Source organism: Piliocolobus tephrosceles, chromosome 1, assembly GCF_002776525.5.
Source record: "Piliocolobus tephrosceles isolate RC106 chromosome 1, ASM277652v3, whole genome shotgun sequence".
NCBI classification, from domain to species: domain Eukaryota; kingdom Metazoa; phylum Chordata; class Mammalia; order Primates; family Cercopithecidae; genus Piliocolobus; species Piliocolobus tephrosceles.
Window position 1 is genome coordinate 79,611,198 of NC_045434.1, and position 17,808 is coordinate 79,629,005.

Consider the following 17,808-nt stretch of genomic DNA (forward strand, 5'->3'; position numbering starts at 1 on the left):
AAAGTCTGAGTGATTTTGTATGACATGTGTTTTAGTAGAATAAAAACTTCAAAAAAGGAAAATTTACTTATTGCAGGTGCATTTAGTTTTGGACTTCACAGAGTCAGATATTCAAACTAAATATAATTGTGGCAAAGATATTAGGAGTTTTGAATATAAAACTATTTGGCATGTATATTTAGATATTAATCCTCTGAAATACATGTCTCAAATTTCGAGCAAGGCACCTTTTGAAAGCTATATTTTTATAGTTCTAGTTTTTTCTCCACAAAAACATCTGAATTCTCTAAAAATAGGTTATCTGTGGCACTTGCTATTTGTGCTTGCTCTTGTATTTTATTCTTTGGTGTATATGGCAGTGTGTGAGAAGGCCTCTCTTGCTAAGCAAATTTAACTTTTTAAAATGCTTAGACTGCTACTGCTGTATGCCATTAAATATTGAAACTATGCCATTAGTGTTTTCTCTAAGTCTTTGCTCACCAAGCAGCCAGTTTAGATTTTCCAGGTTTTGTTCAAGCCAGTTCTAAATGCCTGTTCTGCTTCAGAGAGACATTCCCCATTTCATTACTTTTTTAAAAAAAACACTTCTCTGCCTCCAATAGTAATGTGAATTACTTAAATGGCAACTGTTTTTCTTCATTATACAGTTAACCCATTGATGTGGCAGTATTTTATTCAACTTCCCCAACATTCATTCAGTCTCCTTGTCTGGTTTGTACTCTACTGTCTACCCCTAAAGTCACTGTGTTAGTTCAAGCCCTTGTCATCTTTTATGCCAGTCCCTAGCTAATCACGTATCTCCAGTCTTTCCTTTCATGTCCTGTCCTGTCCTGTCCTGTCCTTGTTTTCTTTCTGACGGAGGAGTCTCACTCTGTCACCCAGGCTGGAGTGCAGTGGCACAGTCTCGGCTTACTGCAAGCTCGGTCTCCCAGATTCATGCCATTCTCCTGCCTCAGCCTTCCGAGTAGCTGGGACTACAGGCGCCCGTTACCACGCCCGGCTAATTTTTTTTGTATTTTTAGTAGACATTGGGTTTCACCCATGTTAGCCAGGATGATCTCGATCTCCTGACCTCGTGATCCACCCACTTCAGCCTCCCAAAGTGCTAGGATTACAGGCGTGAGCCACCGCGCCCGGCCCCCCCATCTCCAGTCTTTCTTATACAGCTTCTTCCCAGTTCCGATTGTCTATATAGTTGCTAGAGTGAACTTTTTAAAATACAAGTCTGTCCATGTCATTATGTGCTTAAAATCTATCAAGGATGCTCCATTTCCTTCAGGGTGAATTCCAGACTCCTTAACAGGTAGAGGCCACTTTCCCCTCAGCTAGTCCTGAGCTGGAGAGGCAGGTTTCTTCTGATGCTTCTTGAACTGCAGACTCTGAACCGTTCCTCCATGCCACTCTAAACCTCTTTGTCTTTATGTATGTTGTTTTCTCTGTAGTAAAAATGTCCTTTATTGTTTCTGCGTGGCAGTCTCCTACCTACTCAAATGTTTATGCTGCTAAAAGTCTTTTTTAGAGTGAGTTGTAGCATAAATAAATAGGTAGCCATAGAGACTGAGTACTCATTTGCTTCTTAAATGTAATTCCTAAATATGTGTTTGAGTTTAAATCTACATATTGGTATCTGCTCTCTATTTGATGGCCTGTTCTGTGTTCCTTTTTTCATTTTTTTGAATTGTTAGAGTATTTTAAATGATTCTGCTCTTCTCTGTTTAAACTTGGTGGTTACAAGTTGTTCTACTTGTCCTCTTGTTAAAGGCCACAGCATGTATCCTGGACTTATTAAAAAGTCTGACATAATATAGTTACCTCTTTCTTAATAGAGGAGTTACCTCTTTCTGGGCTTTAACTTCCTCCTGACTTAGATGTTATTGTGGTCATGTATTTTAATGGTCTGTGTAGCTCAAACTCCACAAAATGTTTTGTCTTTTACAGTGCTAACCTGCTGATACTCAATTTACACACCTATTTATAGTTCCTGTCATCCTTCATTTTCCTACATCTTTAGTCTTCCATTTGGGATCACGTTCATTCTACTTGAAGAATATACTTTAATGCAGGTTCAGTGAGTTTACTTTTGTATGGAAATGTTTTTATTTTGACTCCGTTTTAAAAGGATCTTTCTGCTGGTTATGGAATTTTGATAGTTGTTTAATTTTAGCGCTTTAAAGATAACCAATTATCTTCTGGTTTTAAAATTTCTTCGAGGAATCTATTATCATTCTTATTTTCTCTTTTCTCTTTTTTCAAATGTATTATGCCTGCCCTAGCTGCCTTTAGTCATTTTTCTTTTTGGATTTTCAGCAGTTTTCTTGGGAGGTGCCTACATGTAGGGTTTTGTCATCACCCCTCCACCGCTACCCCCCTGCTTTTTCTTTTGCATTTATACTGCTTGAGGTTATAAACATCTCTTGAATTTGGAGACTCTTTTTTCACATATTAATTCTATCTCATTCTCACTTGGCCTGAGAATCCAGTTAAACATACTAGGATCTCCCACTCCTACCCGTCACCCAGTGCCTCCTGCATTCTGAATTTGCTTCATTCTGGTTGTTTTCTTCTGACCTATCTTCCTTCCAATGTGCTAAAATCTCACCTCAGTTGTCTAATCTGCTAAAATCATTGAGTTCTTTTTGGTTTCACTATTTTTCACTTTCATAGTTTCTAATCCTCTGCTGAAATGTGTAATCTTGACTTGTACTTCCTTCAATATGTAAGGCACAATTGTTTTAAAATCTATGTGGTAATCCTATTATGTGGATCCCTTATGAGTGTGTTTCTCTGGTCTTTTAGGTTGTGATCACATTGTCTTGTCTTGTGGAATGCCTAGTTGGTTTTGATGGAGTGGTGAACTGTCGGGGAAATTTGAGGTCTAAGATGATATTATCGTCCTACAGAAAATATATGAGATTACCTCTAGCGGGTGGTCATTACTTTATTCCAGTTAGCAATTAAAATCATTCAAAAACGGCTTAGTCCCTTTAAAGGGCATTGTATTTATTGCCTGTTCAGTACTCCAAGTGTGCAGCTCTTTTCTGGTCTCAACCCAAAGCCTAGGGCTTTTACTAGGGGTCCTTCTCATTGGCAGTCCTGAACTCCACTTCTTGTTTCTCTGAACCCAGGGATCTGTTGAAAGTTCTTTTCAACCTTCTTATATGTCTGCATTGTCTTCAATGCACGGATGAACCTGGGGGAAAATGGCTTAAGATGCCAAGCCAGGCTTACTTATAATTCTGTGTTTTTTCCTACTGGATTTTCTTCACTGCCTTATTAGTTTTCTGATGCCTTCGAGCACATTTTTTATATTTTTGTCCATATGTTCTTATTTTCAGCGTTTGCAAACTAACTCATCCATTATTGGAAACAAAATTCTCTTGAATCTTTCTTCAAGACTTGTTTTTTCCACATCCCTTCCTAAGCCAGAGTCAGAGGGATTGTTCTGTTCTTGTATGCACCTTTTACACATTCAACTGTGAGCCCCTTTAGTGCAGAGGTGGTGCTTACCATACCCATGCCTTTATCTTAGCCTCTTACAAGGTAAGTAGTATATTATAGCCACTCATAAAATATTTGCTGAAGTATTGAATGAGCAGTTGTAAAAGAGTACATAAACTTCTTTCTCTTTAGTGTTAATAACCCTTTTTACTATTTTACTATAGCTCCTCTATTTTTGTTTCCAAGTTGTAGAAATTTTCAAGTACCTTTTGCATCAGAACTATAAATAAAGAAGTACAAGGGTAACTACAGGTAGCACTTTTAAACCATTAAATGTTGCTGCCTTTACAATCTGTGTTATAGTTGGCTGACCTCTTGAGCTTGAAGGTTATCAGGTTAAAACCAATTTCCAGTACATAGCACCCTCATTACGGGACAGTTTGGATTCTTTTTCTGTTCAACAGACATTGCCAGTACTCAGATTTGTCTCTCTGCTTAATCATGATTCCATTGAAATAGGTAGGAGAGCTCCATGTCTGTAGTGTGAAAATGTTCTGGGGTTAATTGTACAGTTAAGGACATGTTCTAAAAAGCTCTTTCATTGGCTGTCTTTATCATGGTACCAGTCTTGGATTGAGAAACAGCCCATAACACAATTAATTAGTGGTCTTTCCATGGCTAGAAATAAGAGAAGTAATTGTCTCCTGCATTATCCTAATAAGCTTACCTGTGTTAGGTTGATCAGTGCTGGCTTTCTACGTTGAAGAAAAGTGCTCATTCATCATTTCAACACAACAGTCTTTCCCATGGGACACATAGTGCTTTTTTACATTTGTATTATTAACTAATGAAGAGAGAATTACGAGACATTAGAAAATGCAGGTGATGTATCAACAGGCCATAGTTGGATTTTTATCCTGACGAACAGTTTGAGTTCCTTCCTATGACTTTGTATAATCTATGCATTTTTAAGAATAGGATAGGAAGTGAGATTTTATTAGAGTATTCAGACAGAATGCCAGGAGGAAAAGAGAAACACTTTCACTGACAACCAGTTTTATCTTAGGAAACTGAGTCAAGAAGAGTATGAACGACAAGAAAGAGAGCACAGGCTGTCAGCTGCAGATGAAAAGGCGCTTTCGGCTGCAGAGGAAGTAAAAACTTACAAGTAAGTTCACCTTCTAAAGAGGGTATCAGTGGCTAATGAAACTAGTGTTGGCTTTTTTTATTAGCACAAAAGCATAAATAAATGGTTAGAGGACATGAATACATCAATTCACAAAAAAGAAAAACTGTATTTTAAGTTAACAAATGGAAAAATATTAACAAATAGCCAGTGTTGGCAAAACTGTAAGGGAACTTGATTCGTGCAAACAGTTCTGGGGGTTGGGGGAGGGTGGGGGCAGTTTGTTACATGTGTCAAAAGCCATTAAAGTGATTTTGCCATTTGATAGACCCAGTAGTCCTAACTTTGGGAAATTTTTTTATAATATAATTAAAGGATGAAAAAAGGTTTATAGTGGAAGATATTAATAATAGGATTATTTGAGAACATATTTAGGAACAGTTAAAGAAATTTTAATTTATCAACTCAGAATCTCCAGCTGTTAAAGGAAATTATGTATCATTAGTTTTCATCATATTGTACTTTTGTTATAACCAACCATGTAAAATATGCTTTATATTTCTGGATAAGCTGTATTAGGGTACAGTTGTTAGGGTAAAGGTTAACATAGTCAAGACGGTTTGGGTTTTTATTTGGTTGTGCTTTAAATGATAAAACCAAGTGTAATTCTTAGGCGGAGAATTGAAGAAATGGAGGATGAATTACAGAAGACAGAGCGGTCATTTAAAAACCAGGTAATAATTCTAGTGCCCTACTATATAGTGCCCGGAATTCTTTGATAACTACTACAGGCTATTATAATGAATCTGTAAGCATATTTTGTGATGTATTATCTTTTTCAGATCGCTACCCATGAGAAGAAAGCTCATGAAAACTGGGTAAGATTTGTTTTTTCTTTACCTTATTTTGTGCATAGTCTCCCACAGCTGAATTTGGATATTTTTCTTCAATAGCTCAAAGCTCGTGCTGCAGAAAGAGCTATAGCTGAAGAGAAAAGGGAAGCTGCCAACTTGAGACACAAGTATGTGATTTTGATGCCTGTATTTTCAGTGTGTGATGTCTTAAGGAATTGGTTTCTGTTTCATATTTAAGTCTTTCTTAAATATTCTTTCTCTATATTCAAGATTATTAGAATTAACACAAAAGATGGCAATGCTGCAAGAAGAACCTGTGATTGTAAAACCAATGCCAGGAAGACCAAATACACAAAACCCTCCACGGAGAGGTAAGGGAGCACCTTGTAAAGGGCAGCAATCTGTTTTTTGATGTAAAATGTATATACGTGACTTTTTGTTTCTGTGTGTAATGGTATGGTACCCTAGGAATAATCCCAAGAACTGAGTAAAGAAAAAAAGTCTGTCTTAAAATGTTAACAAGATGCTGTAATCTTAGGTCCTCTGAGCCAGAATGGCTCTTTTGGCCCATCCCCTGTGAGTGGTGGAGAATGCTCCCCTCCATTGACAGTGGAGCCACCCGTGAGACCTCTCTCTGCTAGTCTCAGTCGAAGAGATATGCCTAGAAGTGAATTTGGTGAGCATTTACGTGTTTCCTTGCAATACTCTTTTGGGTGGTTTTTTCCCTTTTATTTGAGAATTCTAATGCAAACATTTTAGAATTCAGGTCTGTCTAGTATAGAAAAGAAAATTTCTTAATTTGTCTTGGTGGATTCAACTGCAAGTATTCAACCAAAAGATTTTGCTTTAGAACAGAAGGCATTTATTACTTTCCTTTATTGTTTTGTTTCTTAGTTTTTTACTCTGAAGTATAAGCTTTTATCTTTCAATTAAAGTTCTGTGGGATTCCTCTCCCAAATACAGCTGACACTTGAACAACACAAGTTTGATCTGTGCAGGTCCACTTCTATGCAGATTTTTTTCAAAAAATATCTTGGGAAATTTTTTGGAGCTTTGCAATAATTTGAAAGAACTTGCAGATGAACCACATAGCCTAGAAATACAAAAAAAGTAAGAAAAATTTATGTATGTCGTGAATGCATAAAATATATGTAAATACTAGTCTATTTTATTATATACTTTTTTATTATATACTATTGTAAAATATACAAAGATCTATTTTTAAAAGTTAAAATTTATCAAAACTTGCACAAGCACAGATGTACCTGATACCATTCACAATTGGGAAAAAATAAACACATGTAAAGATGCAGTTTGAAATCATAAATGCGTAAGATTAGCTGTAGTACATACTGTAATTTCATAATTACAGTATAATTTCATAACCACCTCCTGTTGCTACTACAGTGAGCTCAAGTGTTGTGAGTATCTGCTTAAAACACCATGTGATGTTAATCTCCATGTGGGCAGTTCATCTTTCCAGTTAATTGTGTATCACAGTAAACATAATCTCTCATGGTTCTTGTGTATTTTTCATGTTTAGTGCAATACCATAAACCTTGAATAACACCATGGGACCCATATAAAATGCCACTAGTGATGGTGGAAGTATTCTCCAGAAGCAGTCATGACACTACTAGAGAAAGTTGAATTGCTTTGATATATACCATAGATTGGAGTGTGCAGTAACAGTTATCAGTCATTTCAGTCAGACGATTCATCTTGTAAATAGACCATGTACATGTACAGTACAAATACAATACAGTGCTATAAATACATTTCCTCTTATGATTTCAATAACATTTTCTTTAGCTTGCTTTATTAAAGTAAGAATACAGTATACAATATATATACAGAATATGTGTTAACTGTTTATGTTATTGGTAAGGCTTCTGGTCAATAATAGGCTATTTATTAGTAGGTAGGTTTTGGGGAGTCAAAAGTTACACGTGGATTTTTGACTGCGCAGGGGATCAGCACACTTAACCCCTGCATTGTTCAAGAGTCAACTGTATTATAAAGTAGCCTTAATAACTTTATAGTTTATGCGGCGTACATGTTTCCACTTCTCATTACTTATAGTATGAAACGCTGTTGAGTCTATTTTGAATCCTAAATATGTCTATAATACTCGGTAAGATACAGAAGTCAGATTATATATACACTGAACAAAAATCACCATGTAGAATACAATACATGGAAGTCTGTAGCTTGAAGTGTAGAACCAGAGCCATTAATGTGCAGGATTTATTGTTCTTTCAGTGCAAGGCAGTTTTTATTTTAATTCTTTAAGTCCGTGCATAAATTGTAAGTGATTTCCCTTCATAAGGATTGGGAGACCCATTTTTAATGTTGTTTTCCAGATAGACTTGAACTCTGACCTGTCCACAATTGATTATTTCTTCCAAAAAATACATATAAGGGCTCTGTTATTTTTTTCTCAAGGATCAGTGGACGGGCCTCTACCTCATCCTCGATGGTCAGCTGAGGCATCTGGGAAACCCTCTCCTTCTGGTAAGGGAGCAAGAGTGTTCAAAGAGTCTAAAACCATGCAGGAAGTGGGGAGAGGAATTTTTTTTTTTTTTTTTAATCCTCCTCACAGAGTACACAAGTCAGAATAAGTCTAAATCAGTTCTCTGGTCTTTAACAGATACAGGATCTGGTACAGCTGCCATGATGAACAGCAGCTCAAGAGGTTCTTCCCCTAACAGGGTAATCGATGAAGGCAAGGTAAATGCACCCATTTTGAATAATTAGTTATTTCAGGACATTTAGCTTTTCCTACAACTCTGTCTTTGCCTTATCTCCTATTTGTGTGTTCTACCTGTACTATCTCACTTATTTTTTAAAAAGCAAACTGTTCTGCAAGAGCCTGAAGTCCCCTCAGTTCCCAGCATTACATCTTTGGCTGAGCGTCCAGTAGCAGTAAGTACTTAGAAGTGTGAACTGAACTGGGCTATAAGTTGCATGGCAATATTGATCTTACTTTTATCCTTGAGTTGGGAGTGTTGCTGAAATCTGATGGATTCATTGGCCTTTTCTCCCCTCTCCTGTTTGGTTAGACATTTAACCTGTGTAGAGCATCTGCTGTAACTGTAATTAACTTAAACAAAAGTGAAAAGTCCCCACTCTTGTGTGTTTCAGTGTTTAATGCTGTTAGGCAAAGTAAATTCATTGTAAATTGTGTAATTCATTACTATGTCTTCATTTGGAAGTGTGCTATTTAAGAATACCTCCAATTGTATACTAGGCAAACCCTATTGTGAATGATCTGAAATTACAGATTGATAACAGAAGAATGTTTGCTGGAAGTGAAATACTGAATAGTGGAAGTCTATAATTACCCACTGAGCCAGTTCCCAGCAGTGTCCTTAAACAGTGTTCACATAAGTGTATTCTCTTGTAACTTGTGTAGCTGTTATGGCTGGTAAGTCCTCTGATCATACCTCACTGTGATTCTCTACATTGAAATTAAAATAAGTTTAATGATTGAGAGTTTCCAACCCACTTTCCCATAGGAAATGATTAATCAGTATCTCATAGTAGACAGTATTACTAGTGAATGAAGGTAAATAGAGCTGTGCCTGTGTAATTTGTGTACATAACATTGTTTCTCTTGGAAAATACTTCCAAGTTCCAGCAGAGGACTCCAGGAATACACATCTCTTGAGAAATGTTTTTATCCAAGGGCAGCTTGGATAAGACCCAAGACCCCTTTGAAGTAGGAGACTTCAAAGAGTGTAGAGGCTGCTTTGTGAGACAGCAGAAGCAGAGGTGGAAAGAACGTGGCCTTGGAGTCAAACGTGGCATTGAATTCCAGCCAGCCTCTTACATGCTGTGTGACCGTCAGCAAATCTAATACTCTCTGTGCCTGTGTTCCTGCATATTTAGAACAAGATGGTCCTATTAGAGATTTAGAGATGTGATAATTCGAGTTAATATATGTAAGGCCTACGGAAGGTACTCTGGATAATCACTATTACGTGGTAGAGAATGGATTTTTCATTCCCATTCATTCTCTGCATCCTTAATATGGAAATTACTCTGATGGGAGGGATGTGCAGAGGGAGTGACTGCCTTAGAAATAGACGTATGAATGGCATAACTTCTATATTAGGAATGACCTCCATTTATAACCTGTGCATTCCCTTCCATTTGCAGATGTAAGCAATAATACGATTACAGCAAGTGTTCACTCCTGTGGTGTACTTTTAACCTTTCTAAGCTATCAGTGGTAACAAATGAGAGGGGTAGAGTTTTTTACACTAATTCTGCTCTTCGGACAAATGCCTGGTATCTGCTTCACTGGGTTTTAGTTTTTACTGGTGTTGGTGCTTTTGTCTGTCATACCAGAGTATTTCAAAACTTCAATTGCTTCTACTCTGCAGGTTAATATGGCTCCAAAAGGGCCCCCTCCTTTCTCAGGAGTCCCTCTCATGAGCACCCCTATGGGAGGCCCTATACCACCACCCATTCGATATGGACCACCACCTCAGCTCTGCGGACCTTTCGGGCCTCGGCCACTTCCTCCACCCTTTGGTAAGATGATCTGAACAGTAGTGATTGACTTGTAAAGCACATTCATCTCCCTCTATCCCTTGCTAATACAACTGCAATTGCAGGGCTTTGCAATGCAGTGATGAAGCTGATTGAGTACATTGTTAACTTTTCCCCAAGTTTCTTAGGACACAAAGGGTCTTCATAATCTCCTGTGATTAGATGGGCAATAATTGTCTCTAATAGAACAAGGAAAGGGGCTATTCATAAAAAGCCAGAAATATTAAGCACATGTTTATTGAACATCTGTGGCTGTGTACTAGGCTCTGCAATGGATAGCAAGGTAGATAAAATATATCCCCTAATTAAGATGTCCTGTAAGGTCACAAATATACACATTCTACAACATAAAGCTTCTAATCACCCATAATGGAAGCATAAGCAGTAGGTCACAGGATATTAGGGAAAGATATAAACCTTCAGTCCTCACCTTGGGAATACAAAGGAAGGAGATACGAAAGAGAAGGTAGAATTTAACAGTTATCTAATGAATGCTGCTGAATTTAATTAGATGCAGCTGGAATGCCTTTTCCCGCAGGGAAACACCTTAATTTCTATGGCATTATTAGCTCCATCTTGAGCTACTGCATAATTTTTTTTTTTTTTGAGATGGAGTCTCGCTTGTTGCCCAGGCTAGAGTGCAGTGGCGCGATCTCGGCTCACTGCAAGCTCCTGGGTTCACGCCATTCTCCTGCCTCAGCCTCCCGAGTAGCTGCGACTACAGGCGCCTGCCACCACGCCCAGCTAATTTTTTGTATTTTTAGTAGAGACGGGGTTTCACCGTGTTAGCCAGGATGGTCTCGATCTCCTGACCTTGTGATATGCCCGCCTCGGCCTCCCAAAGTGTACTGCATAAATTTGTAACTGATACACAGTAGTTAATGGAATTTATCAAAATTTTTATTGCAGTGAAGCCATATTTAGTCTGTCTTGGTATGGTGGAGTGCAAATCTCTCTCTTTTTAAGATAAAGATAATAGGCCAGGCACAGTGGCTCACGCTTGTAATCCCAGCACTTTATGAATCCCACCATTCATTAGATGAGGCTGAGGCGAGTGGATCCCTTGAGTCTAGGAGTTTGAGACCAGTGTGGGCAACATGGTGAAACCGCCATCTCTACAAAAAATACAAAAATTAGCTGGGAGTGGTTGCATCCATCTATAGTCCCAGCTACTTGGGAGTCTGAAGTGGGAGGATCGATTGAGTCCAGGAGATTGAGGCTGCAGTGAGCCATGATCACTCCACTACACTCCAGTCCAGGTGACAGGCAAGACTCTGCCTCCAAAAAAAAAAGAAAGGATGACAGACCATATTAACATACTGGCATTATCTTAATTTAGATATGTTCCTAGGAATTTACTAGAAATAATTTTTGTTTTCCAGGCCCTGGTATGCGTCCACCACTAGGCTTAAGAGAATTTGCACCAGGTGTTCCACCAGGAAAACGGGACCTGCCTCTCCACCCTCGGGAATTTTTACCTGGACACACACCATTTAGACCTTTAGGTCCACTTGGCCCAAGAGAGTACTTTATTCCTGGTGCCCGATTACCACCCCCAACCCATGGTCCCCAGGATTGCCCACCACCACCTGCTGCAAGAGACTTACCGCCATCAGGCTCTAGAGATGATCCTCCTCCTGCCTCTCAGAGCACTAGCCAGGACTGTTCACAGGCTTTAAAACAGAGCCCATAACTATGACCTCTGACATTTCGTTGGAGAGAAAGTGTACTGTGCATTATTCATTACAGTAAAAGATTTCATTGGCTTCAAAATCCAAAAGTTTATTTTAAAAGGTTTGTTGTTAGAACTACACTGCCTTGGCAGTGTGCGTTTTTGAGCCAAACAATTCAGAAATGTCATTTCTTCCCTAAATAAGACACCTTTTAAGCTAGAGCGTCCTTACAACTTTGAAATGTGCAATAAAGAATACCTGTGTTTTAGCTAATGTAGCATATGTAATTGCTAAATGATTTAGAATGTCATGAAAAATATGAACATTTCCTGTGGAAATGCTTTAAGAACATGTATTTCCATTATCCTATTTTTAGTGTACACCAGCTGAATATGGAGCAATGGTGTTTATAAGCTTTTTTTTTTTTTAAACTATCTGGTCATAAAGACTGTTACGCTAAAAATGTTTACTAAAAGATAACTAAACTTCATCTCCCCTCTTGCTGAAGTTCTTTGTAGTAACAGCTCATAAAAATTTGTTATTAATATTTCCCAAGTGTCTGTTGATTCATTGGACTGTTACGAGGCTTGTGCGATTTGGGGAACATTTACACTCAGGCTCCCAGAACTGAAGATGGTGGCTGGTGGCACACTTCCGGCTGCTACCCCGTCACCTGTGAACTCTACAAGTGATGTCTTTTTATTTCAAAGAAGTTTATTTCCCACTTGTATAGCATTCACATGCTTTCTTTACGATCCTCATTGTCTATTTAGAATGGTTTTCTGAGAGTGAGTTTACATTAGTAGCAAGAGTTGTTTGACCTGATGTTCTATTGCTTTTACCATTCCTGTAGAAAAAGGGTACACAACAGAAAAATGAAAATGATGTGTCATGGCCATAAAAGTACAGAAATCTTTAAAAATTTTAAAATGTACAGTCTCGTTTTTCCCATTCCTTGCCACTGATTTTTGAGGAATATAATAAAAAAATTGGAAGAGTATAATGCCATGAGAAAGAATGATTTAGGACTATGAGGCTTACAACATGCCCTAGGTCAGCAACCAAGGGTTGAAATCAGTTCTTTTTTAGGGAGGAAGCGGGGGGGGTGGCGACAGATATTATTCCAAAATTAATATTTAAACATTGGTGCTTTTATTTAAAAATCAGTAACTAACCATCTGGAATTGCAGCATACTTAAAGTCTTACCCATTACTACACTGTGCCTTTAAAACAATGTTTCTTTAAATATACATTTCTAAGAACTAACTTCAGACATTTTAATTACAGTAATAATACCACTCCTTTTAAGGAGTTTAAGATCCAGACTAAAACTAAAATCATAAAAGGCTGATACTTTTGTTTGCTGCTAGGTTATATTCTTCCATTCTTCTTTGAAGTCCTATGATGTAATATTTTTGAAACCTAGTGTATGTCTTGTCACTGTTGTGATATTTAATTGATTAAGAATATCTTGTAAAAAGGAGTAAAAGCTTCAATGTGGAACAATTTTCTCTTTATACTGAACAACTGAAGATAGATAGTTTAGAAAGATAAGGACTTTGAAAGAAGGCAACTCTGTCAAAGTTCATAAGGAATATATAAATTCTTCAGAAAAATAATTCAATCTCTATGTCCTCCCATTTAATATCAAGAATAGAAGAAATTAAGAGGAAAACTCCACAGAAGAGCATAGGCCACTTTTAGCCATGTAAAATAAGATGAAGTCACAAATACAATTTTTGAATTTACCTGTCAGTCTCTTTAGGACACAAAACAATGCTGAAATTAATATAATTTCTAATTTTAAATGTCATTTAAGTGTAGATTATGCCATCTAGGAAGGTAAGTAGGAAAGGTAAATCTATTTTTAAAATTCAAAATTAGAGTATTTTTCACCTCTAAAGCCTTTTTTGGTGATTATTCTGTATCTGACATAATTGAGAAACTGGCAAGCTGTGGAGATGCCAGTGTAGCTTCTCTGAGAAGTTGTGAGCCAGTCCATAACTGCTTCCCCTCACATCCATCTGATTGCACCATTTCTGCAGCAAACCCCAAAGCAGGGCGCCAAAATGCAGATGGCATAGGGCGTATCATCCCTCAGTCAAATCACTTCTCCATCTCTAAAGTTTCACCTATTTTGGAAGTCATCTCCAACTAATTGTGTCTGGATTTAGTTGCTAAAATTGTCTTATTTATGAGGCAGCAATATTCAGCCTGAAGGCATTTCTGCTATAGTTGTAGTGACATCATCAATGGCTGATTTTTTTCATTGGAAAGTAAGTAATTTGTGGGATGTAGTATATTCTGTGTCAACTGCAAGACAATCACTCATTTTCCCATTATATTCAGGTCCGAATTAAAGTTAAGCTAATCACGCAGTGTTCAATTTAAGCTTCTTTAATGTTGATGAAAGGTATTTGTAGTTCATATAAACCATACTTATGTGAAGGATAGCAGATGCTTCATATAAATTATCACTTTGATATACATATCTTATGGTTTATGAGAAAAGAAAAAATAATACATCGGTTTTGCTACATTTTAATGGGTTTTTTTTAAGGGACTGTTTTTTAGGTCTTGTCAGCAACATCAAACAAAAGGTACTGAGTACTCCACAGGGTACAGAGTGCTGCCAAGCACCTTAGAAAAATTACATGACACGGAGAAAATGCGCTTCTTGCTCCTTGAAGAGCTTACAGTCTAGGGATTTGACAACTCACAGTCTTAGGAACTGAGTGAACAACAAAGTAAGGCAAATTCTTCATCCCCTAGAGCTATTGTGGACTGACTCATTTTAGAATTTGGAATTAATCCAATCAAGATGAGAGACAAGACTAAATTTGGCCGAGAATTCGTTCAGGCTCACATAGTTTTTATTAACATCCGTCTAGTAAACAGAATGGACCTAACAGACAACTGAAAGTAAAGACTAGATCTCTTGAAGTGCAAGGGCTAAAACAACTTAATTGTGGTTACTTATTTTAAAAAGCAAACATACTGAATGGTATGACTAGGGTGATTACACTAGTTTAAAAATAGGCCAGGTACTGACATTGCATTCCCCGCATGCATTGCTCATTTAAAATAGTGAATATTAAAATATGTGGGCTTTACATCTAACCCACAGAAAGCCCACCACAAATGTTCTGTGTATCAAATATCCACCTCATGTGTACTATGAAAGTTTTATTTATGCCCCATTAAGTCAAAAGTAAATAGTCAAATTATAGTAAGCTAATGACCTGCATATTTTCATATGGATGAATGTCAGTATATCTAAATAGGAAATAAATGGCGATCCTATCTACCTATATAAAAAAAATAGAATTATCTTTCCAGATTTTGCATACTCCTCACTATAAGAAGAGGTATGCGGGTTTTAAGGTTTCACAATCAGTTGTCAGAAAAACAGCAGTTATGCCTGCAGTATCTCGTTAGCATCTGACTCAATTATTTTTAGATTACATGTTTAGAGGACATTGTAAACCCATCTAAAAATTTGTAATACTTTGAGATGGTTCCAATGTTAACCCTAGAATCATCATCAGAAAGAGTAACAATGTGATGTAGAAGAACAGCTAATCAACATGACTAAAAATATGCTCATTTTCAGAAAAACAATCTGGTCATCTGGAAACAATCACAGCTACAACCTAGGAACACTCCCATATGGGATACTGATCTGGCCAAGGCACACTTTCTAAGCAGGAAAACTATCAGATCAGGGTGAATTTAGGCCACTTCAGAGGAGCTGCCTATAAACATCCAGACAGACCTTCTTAGGCCGCAGAACTGGTCCAATTCCTCTTAAAGCAGTCTGACACTACCCTACCCACATCAACCCAAAGCTTGAAGTTAAGTCAAAAGAGCATACTGGAGCAAAAGTGAACAGATGTGTAAACTCTAGCACATTCTTATTGCTGTATTAAGTCTGAAGATGAGCACATCCTACCCACAACAGTATTGTTCCAGGAAGCAGGGTAGGAGTAGTGGTAAATTAGAAAATAGACTATTAATTGCACAATTAATAGAAAAGTAAAAACATGTTTCAAAATCTACAATAAACCTGTATCCAAAGGAGTCCTATATGTCAGTGATGTGCTGGACTTTGAATTCTGTGGTACAGCTTTGCATTGGACTCCCTCTGGCCTACTGGTCTGGGTACGGCTTGCTTCCTGCCTGTTGAAGGGTGAATACGCTACACAGAGCTATGATGGTTTCTACTGAGTGGTAAAATTCACAGAAGTTCCAGGTTCATCATGTCAGGATCATTCCTTGTGCAAAGTTTGATGTAGATGAAGATAAAGTGGTTTCTTGGTCAATAATTGTAATTTCTTTCTTTTAAAGTCAGTGGGTTTCTTGTATCTGTAATCACAACAGAAGGATGATTGTTTAAAATACTTTGATAACTGAACTCTTCCAAGGTTAAATACTGGATATGGGGGATTAAGAAGAAATATATACTAGTCACCATCAAATTATATGCACACCACTTACAGTTCTATTACAATTGGCCCAGGTTTAATTTCATCCATCTCCATGAAAGCAAAACACTTGGTGCTGGTAAACCTTTTTTTAGGCTTGTAGTGTTTGAATTCAAAGAAGATAGCTGCACCTAAGGAATTAAAACAAGCCACATAAACCACAGATAGCACATTTCTTGTGTGTCAATTCATTTTCTTTGATCACCAGAAGCATATGAACAGCTACAGCTGGCATAATTTGACAAAACAACTTGTGCCAGTCTCAATGATTTGACAGTAACTTACTATGGTTGTCACCCCAAACTCGCCTGTATCTGAGGAGAGTGACATTTCTCCTTATCATCCAATTCTACAAACTATAGCAAAACTTCTTGAGCTAGACTGCTTCAAGAACATGTAACAGTTATGTACACAGGTAGAATCATAAGCTGCTATAAACTACGAAATGCCACAGAAGAACAAAGAAGATACTTCAATACACATAGAAATTCATTAGGTAGAAAATGTATTTAAAAGAGTTCCTAAAAAAATTTAAGCTTGAATTATTTCCCTTACCCTGAAACAAAAACTCAAAAATTCAATCTTGGGGGTATTTTGGAATTCAAACAACATAAATCACATGCTGGCTGAGCTGTAAAATGTTATCTCTTTCCTGAATACCTTTTGCAGTATTCAAAGCACTGTTGTGATGTTTTTTTCTGGAACTGCATGTTTGTGTCAAGGCAGTGCTGTAGAAGACAAAAGGTTCAAAGAGCAAATCTATTTATTCTGCCACTCTCCTCCAATGAGCAAGTGATAATGAGAAATTTAGACAGTTCTGGCCAGGTGTGGTGGCTCATGCCTGTAATCCCAGCATTTTGGGAGGCAGAGGTGGGCAGATCACTTGAGCCCAGGAGTTTGAGACCAGCCCGGGCAACATGGTAAGAACCCAACTCTACAAAAAAATTTTAAAAATAGCCGGGCTTGGTGGCAGGTGCCTGTAGTCCCAGCTACTCAGGAGGCTGAGGAGGGAGGACTGCCTGAGCCCAGGGAGACTGAGGCTGCAGTGAGCCATGATCATGCCACTGTGCCCCAGCCTGTGTGACAAAGCAAGACTCTGTTTCAAAAAAAGAAAAAAATAAGCAATTTAGACAGTCCTATGTCCCCAAAGTCCAACAGATAAACTCTTCCCCCAATCCTGCAGAAAAAAGCTAAAAATGGAGAAATAAGTTGCCTCATCAATGTGGCCAAGAAAAATGAGTTTCTAAAGAAGGCATGGAAAGTGAAGGAAGTAAGTCAGTGTCTCACTCTTCACTGGCTACTTCTAAATACTGCCTTAACCAGAACAGTCCAGGAGCTTGGCTTTCGAAGACAACATACATTTAATACTGTCACTGATGACAAAACTCACAAGTCACTAGAAGTTTAGCAGTGTTCAGAAATGTGTGTACAGCATTGGCACTTGGGTCCAAATGGACCACGTCACATGGCAAGGGAGGAAAGAAAAACCAATTGCTCAGGAGACAACGGGATGTGGGTGAGAGAGGGATGGGCATATTCAGCCATCTACTCCCAACACGCTCAAAGGATTACAATAGTTAGGTTACTGGTAACATCTCTTCCCTAGGTGTGTGACCTTGCCATTGCCACAAATGGTGGCTTCTCTTCTCCCTCCCACAACACTCAGAGGCATTTT

At 37.8% G+C, this 17,808-nt stretch overlaps 2 protein-coding genes across 5 annotated transcripts in view; one reads left to right on the forward strand and one right to left on the reverse strand.

Annotated features, from left to right (window-relative positions):
• MIA3 (MIA SH3 domain ER export factor 3) overlaps nt 1-14,024 on the forward strand; it is a 54,698-nt gene extending 40,674 nt beyond the window's left edge. For 2 of the 4 annotated variants that reach the window (XM_023203684.2, XM_023203685.2), the window contains 11 exons: nt 4,505-4,606; nt 5,238-5,298; nt 5,407-5,442; nt 5,518-5,585; nt 5,689-5,789; nt 5,957-6,094; nt 7,864-7,932; nt 8,069-8,148; nt 8,272-8,343; nt 9,807-9,957; nt 11,358-14,024. In XM_023203684.2, the coding sequence (XP_023059452.2) occupies nt 4,505-4,606; nt 5,238-5,298; nt 5,407-5,442; nt 5,518-5,585; nt 5,689-5,789; nt 5,957-6,094; nt 7,864-7,932; nt 8,069-8,148; nt 8,272-8,343; nt 9,807-9,957; nt 11,358-11,668 (1,189 nt within the window). In that variant the 3' untranslated portion in view covers nt 11,669-14,024. The remainder of the gene's footprint in view (nt 1-4,504; nt 4,607-5,237; nt 5,299-5,406; nt 5,443-5,517; nt 5,586-5,688; nt 5,790-5,956; nt 6,095-7,863; nt 7,933-8,068; nt 8,149-8,271; nt 8,344-9,806; nt 9,958-11,357) is intronic. The other 2 variants (XM_023203681.2, XM_023203683.2) reach the window with 1 other exon arrangement.
• A 6-nt stretch (nt 14,025-14,030) lies between these two features.
• Nucleotides 14,031-17,808, reverse strand: part of AIDA (axin interactor, dorsalization associated) — a 40,944-nt gene continuing 37,166 nt past the window's right edge. The window contains exons 9-10 of the mRNA XM_023203689.3: nt 16,147-16,264; nt 14,031-16,014 (exon numbers count right to left, since the gene is read on the reverse strand). Of these exons, the coding sequence (XP_023059457.1) occupies nt 15,918-16,014; nt 16,147-16,264 (215 nt within the window). The 3' untranslated portion in view covers nt 14,031-15,917. The remainder of the gene's footprint in view (nt 16,015-16,146; nt 16,265-17,808) is intronic.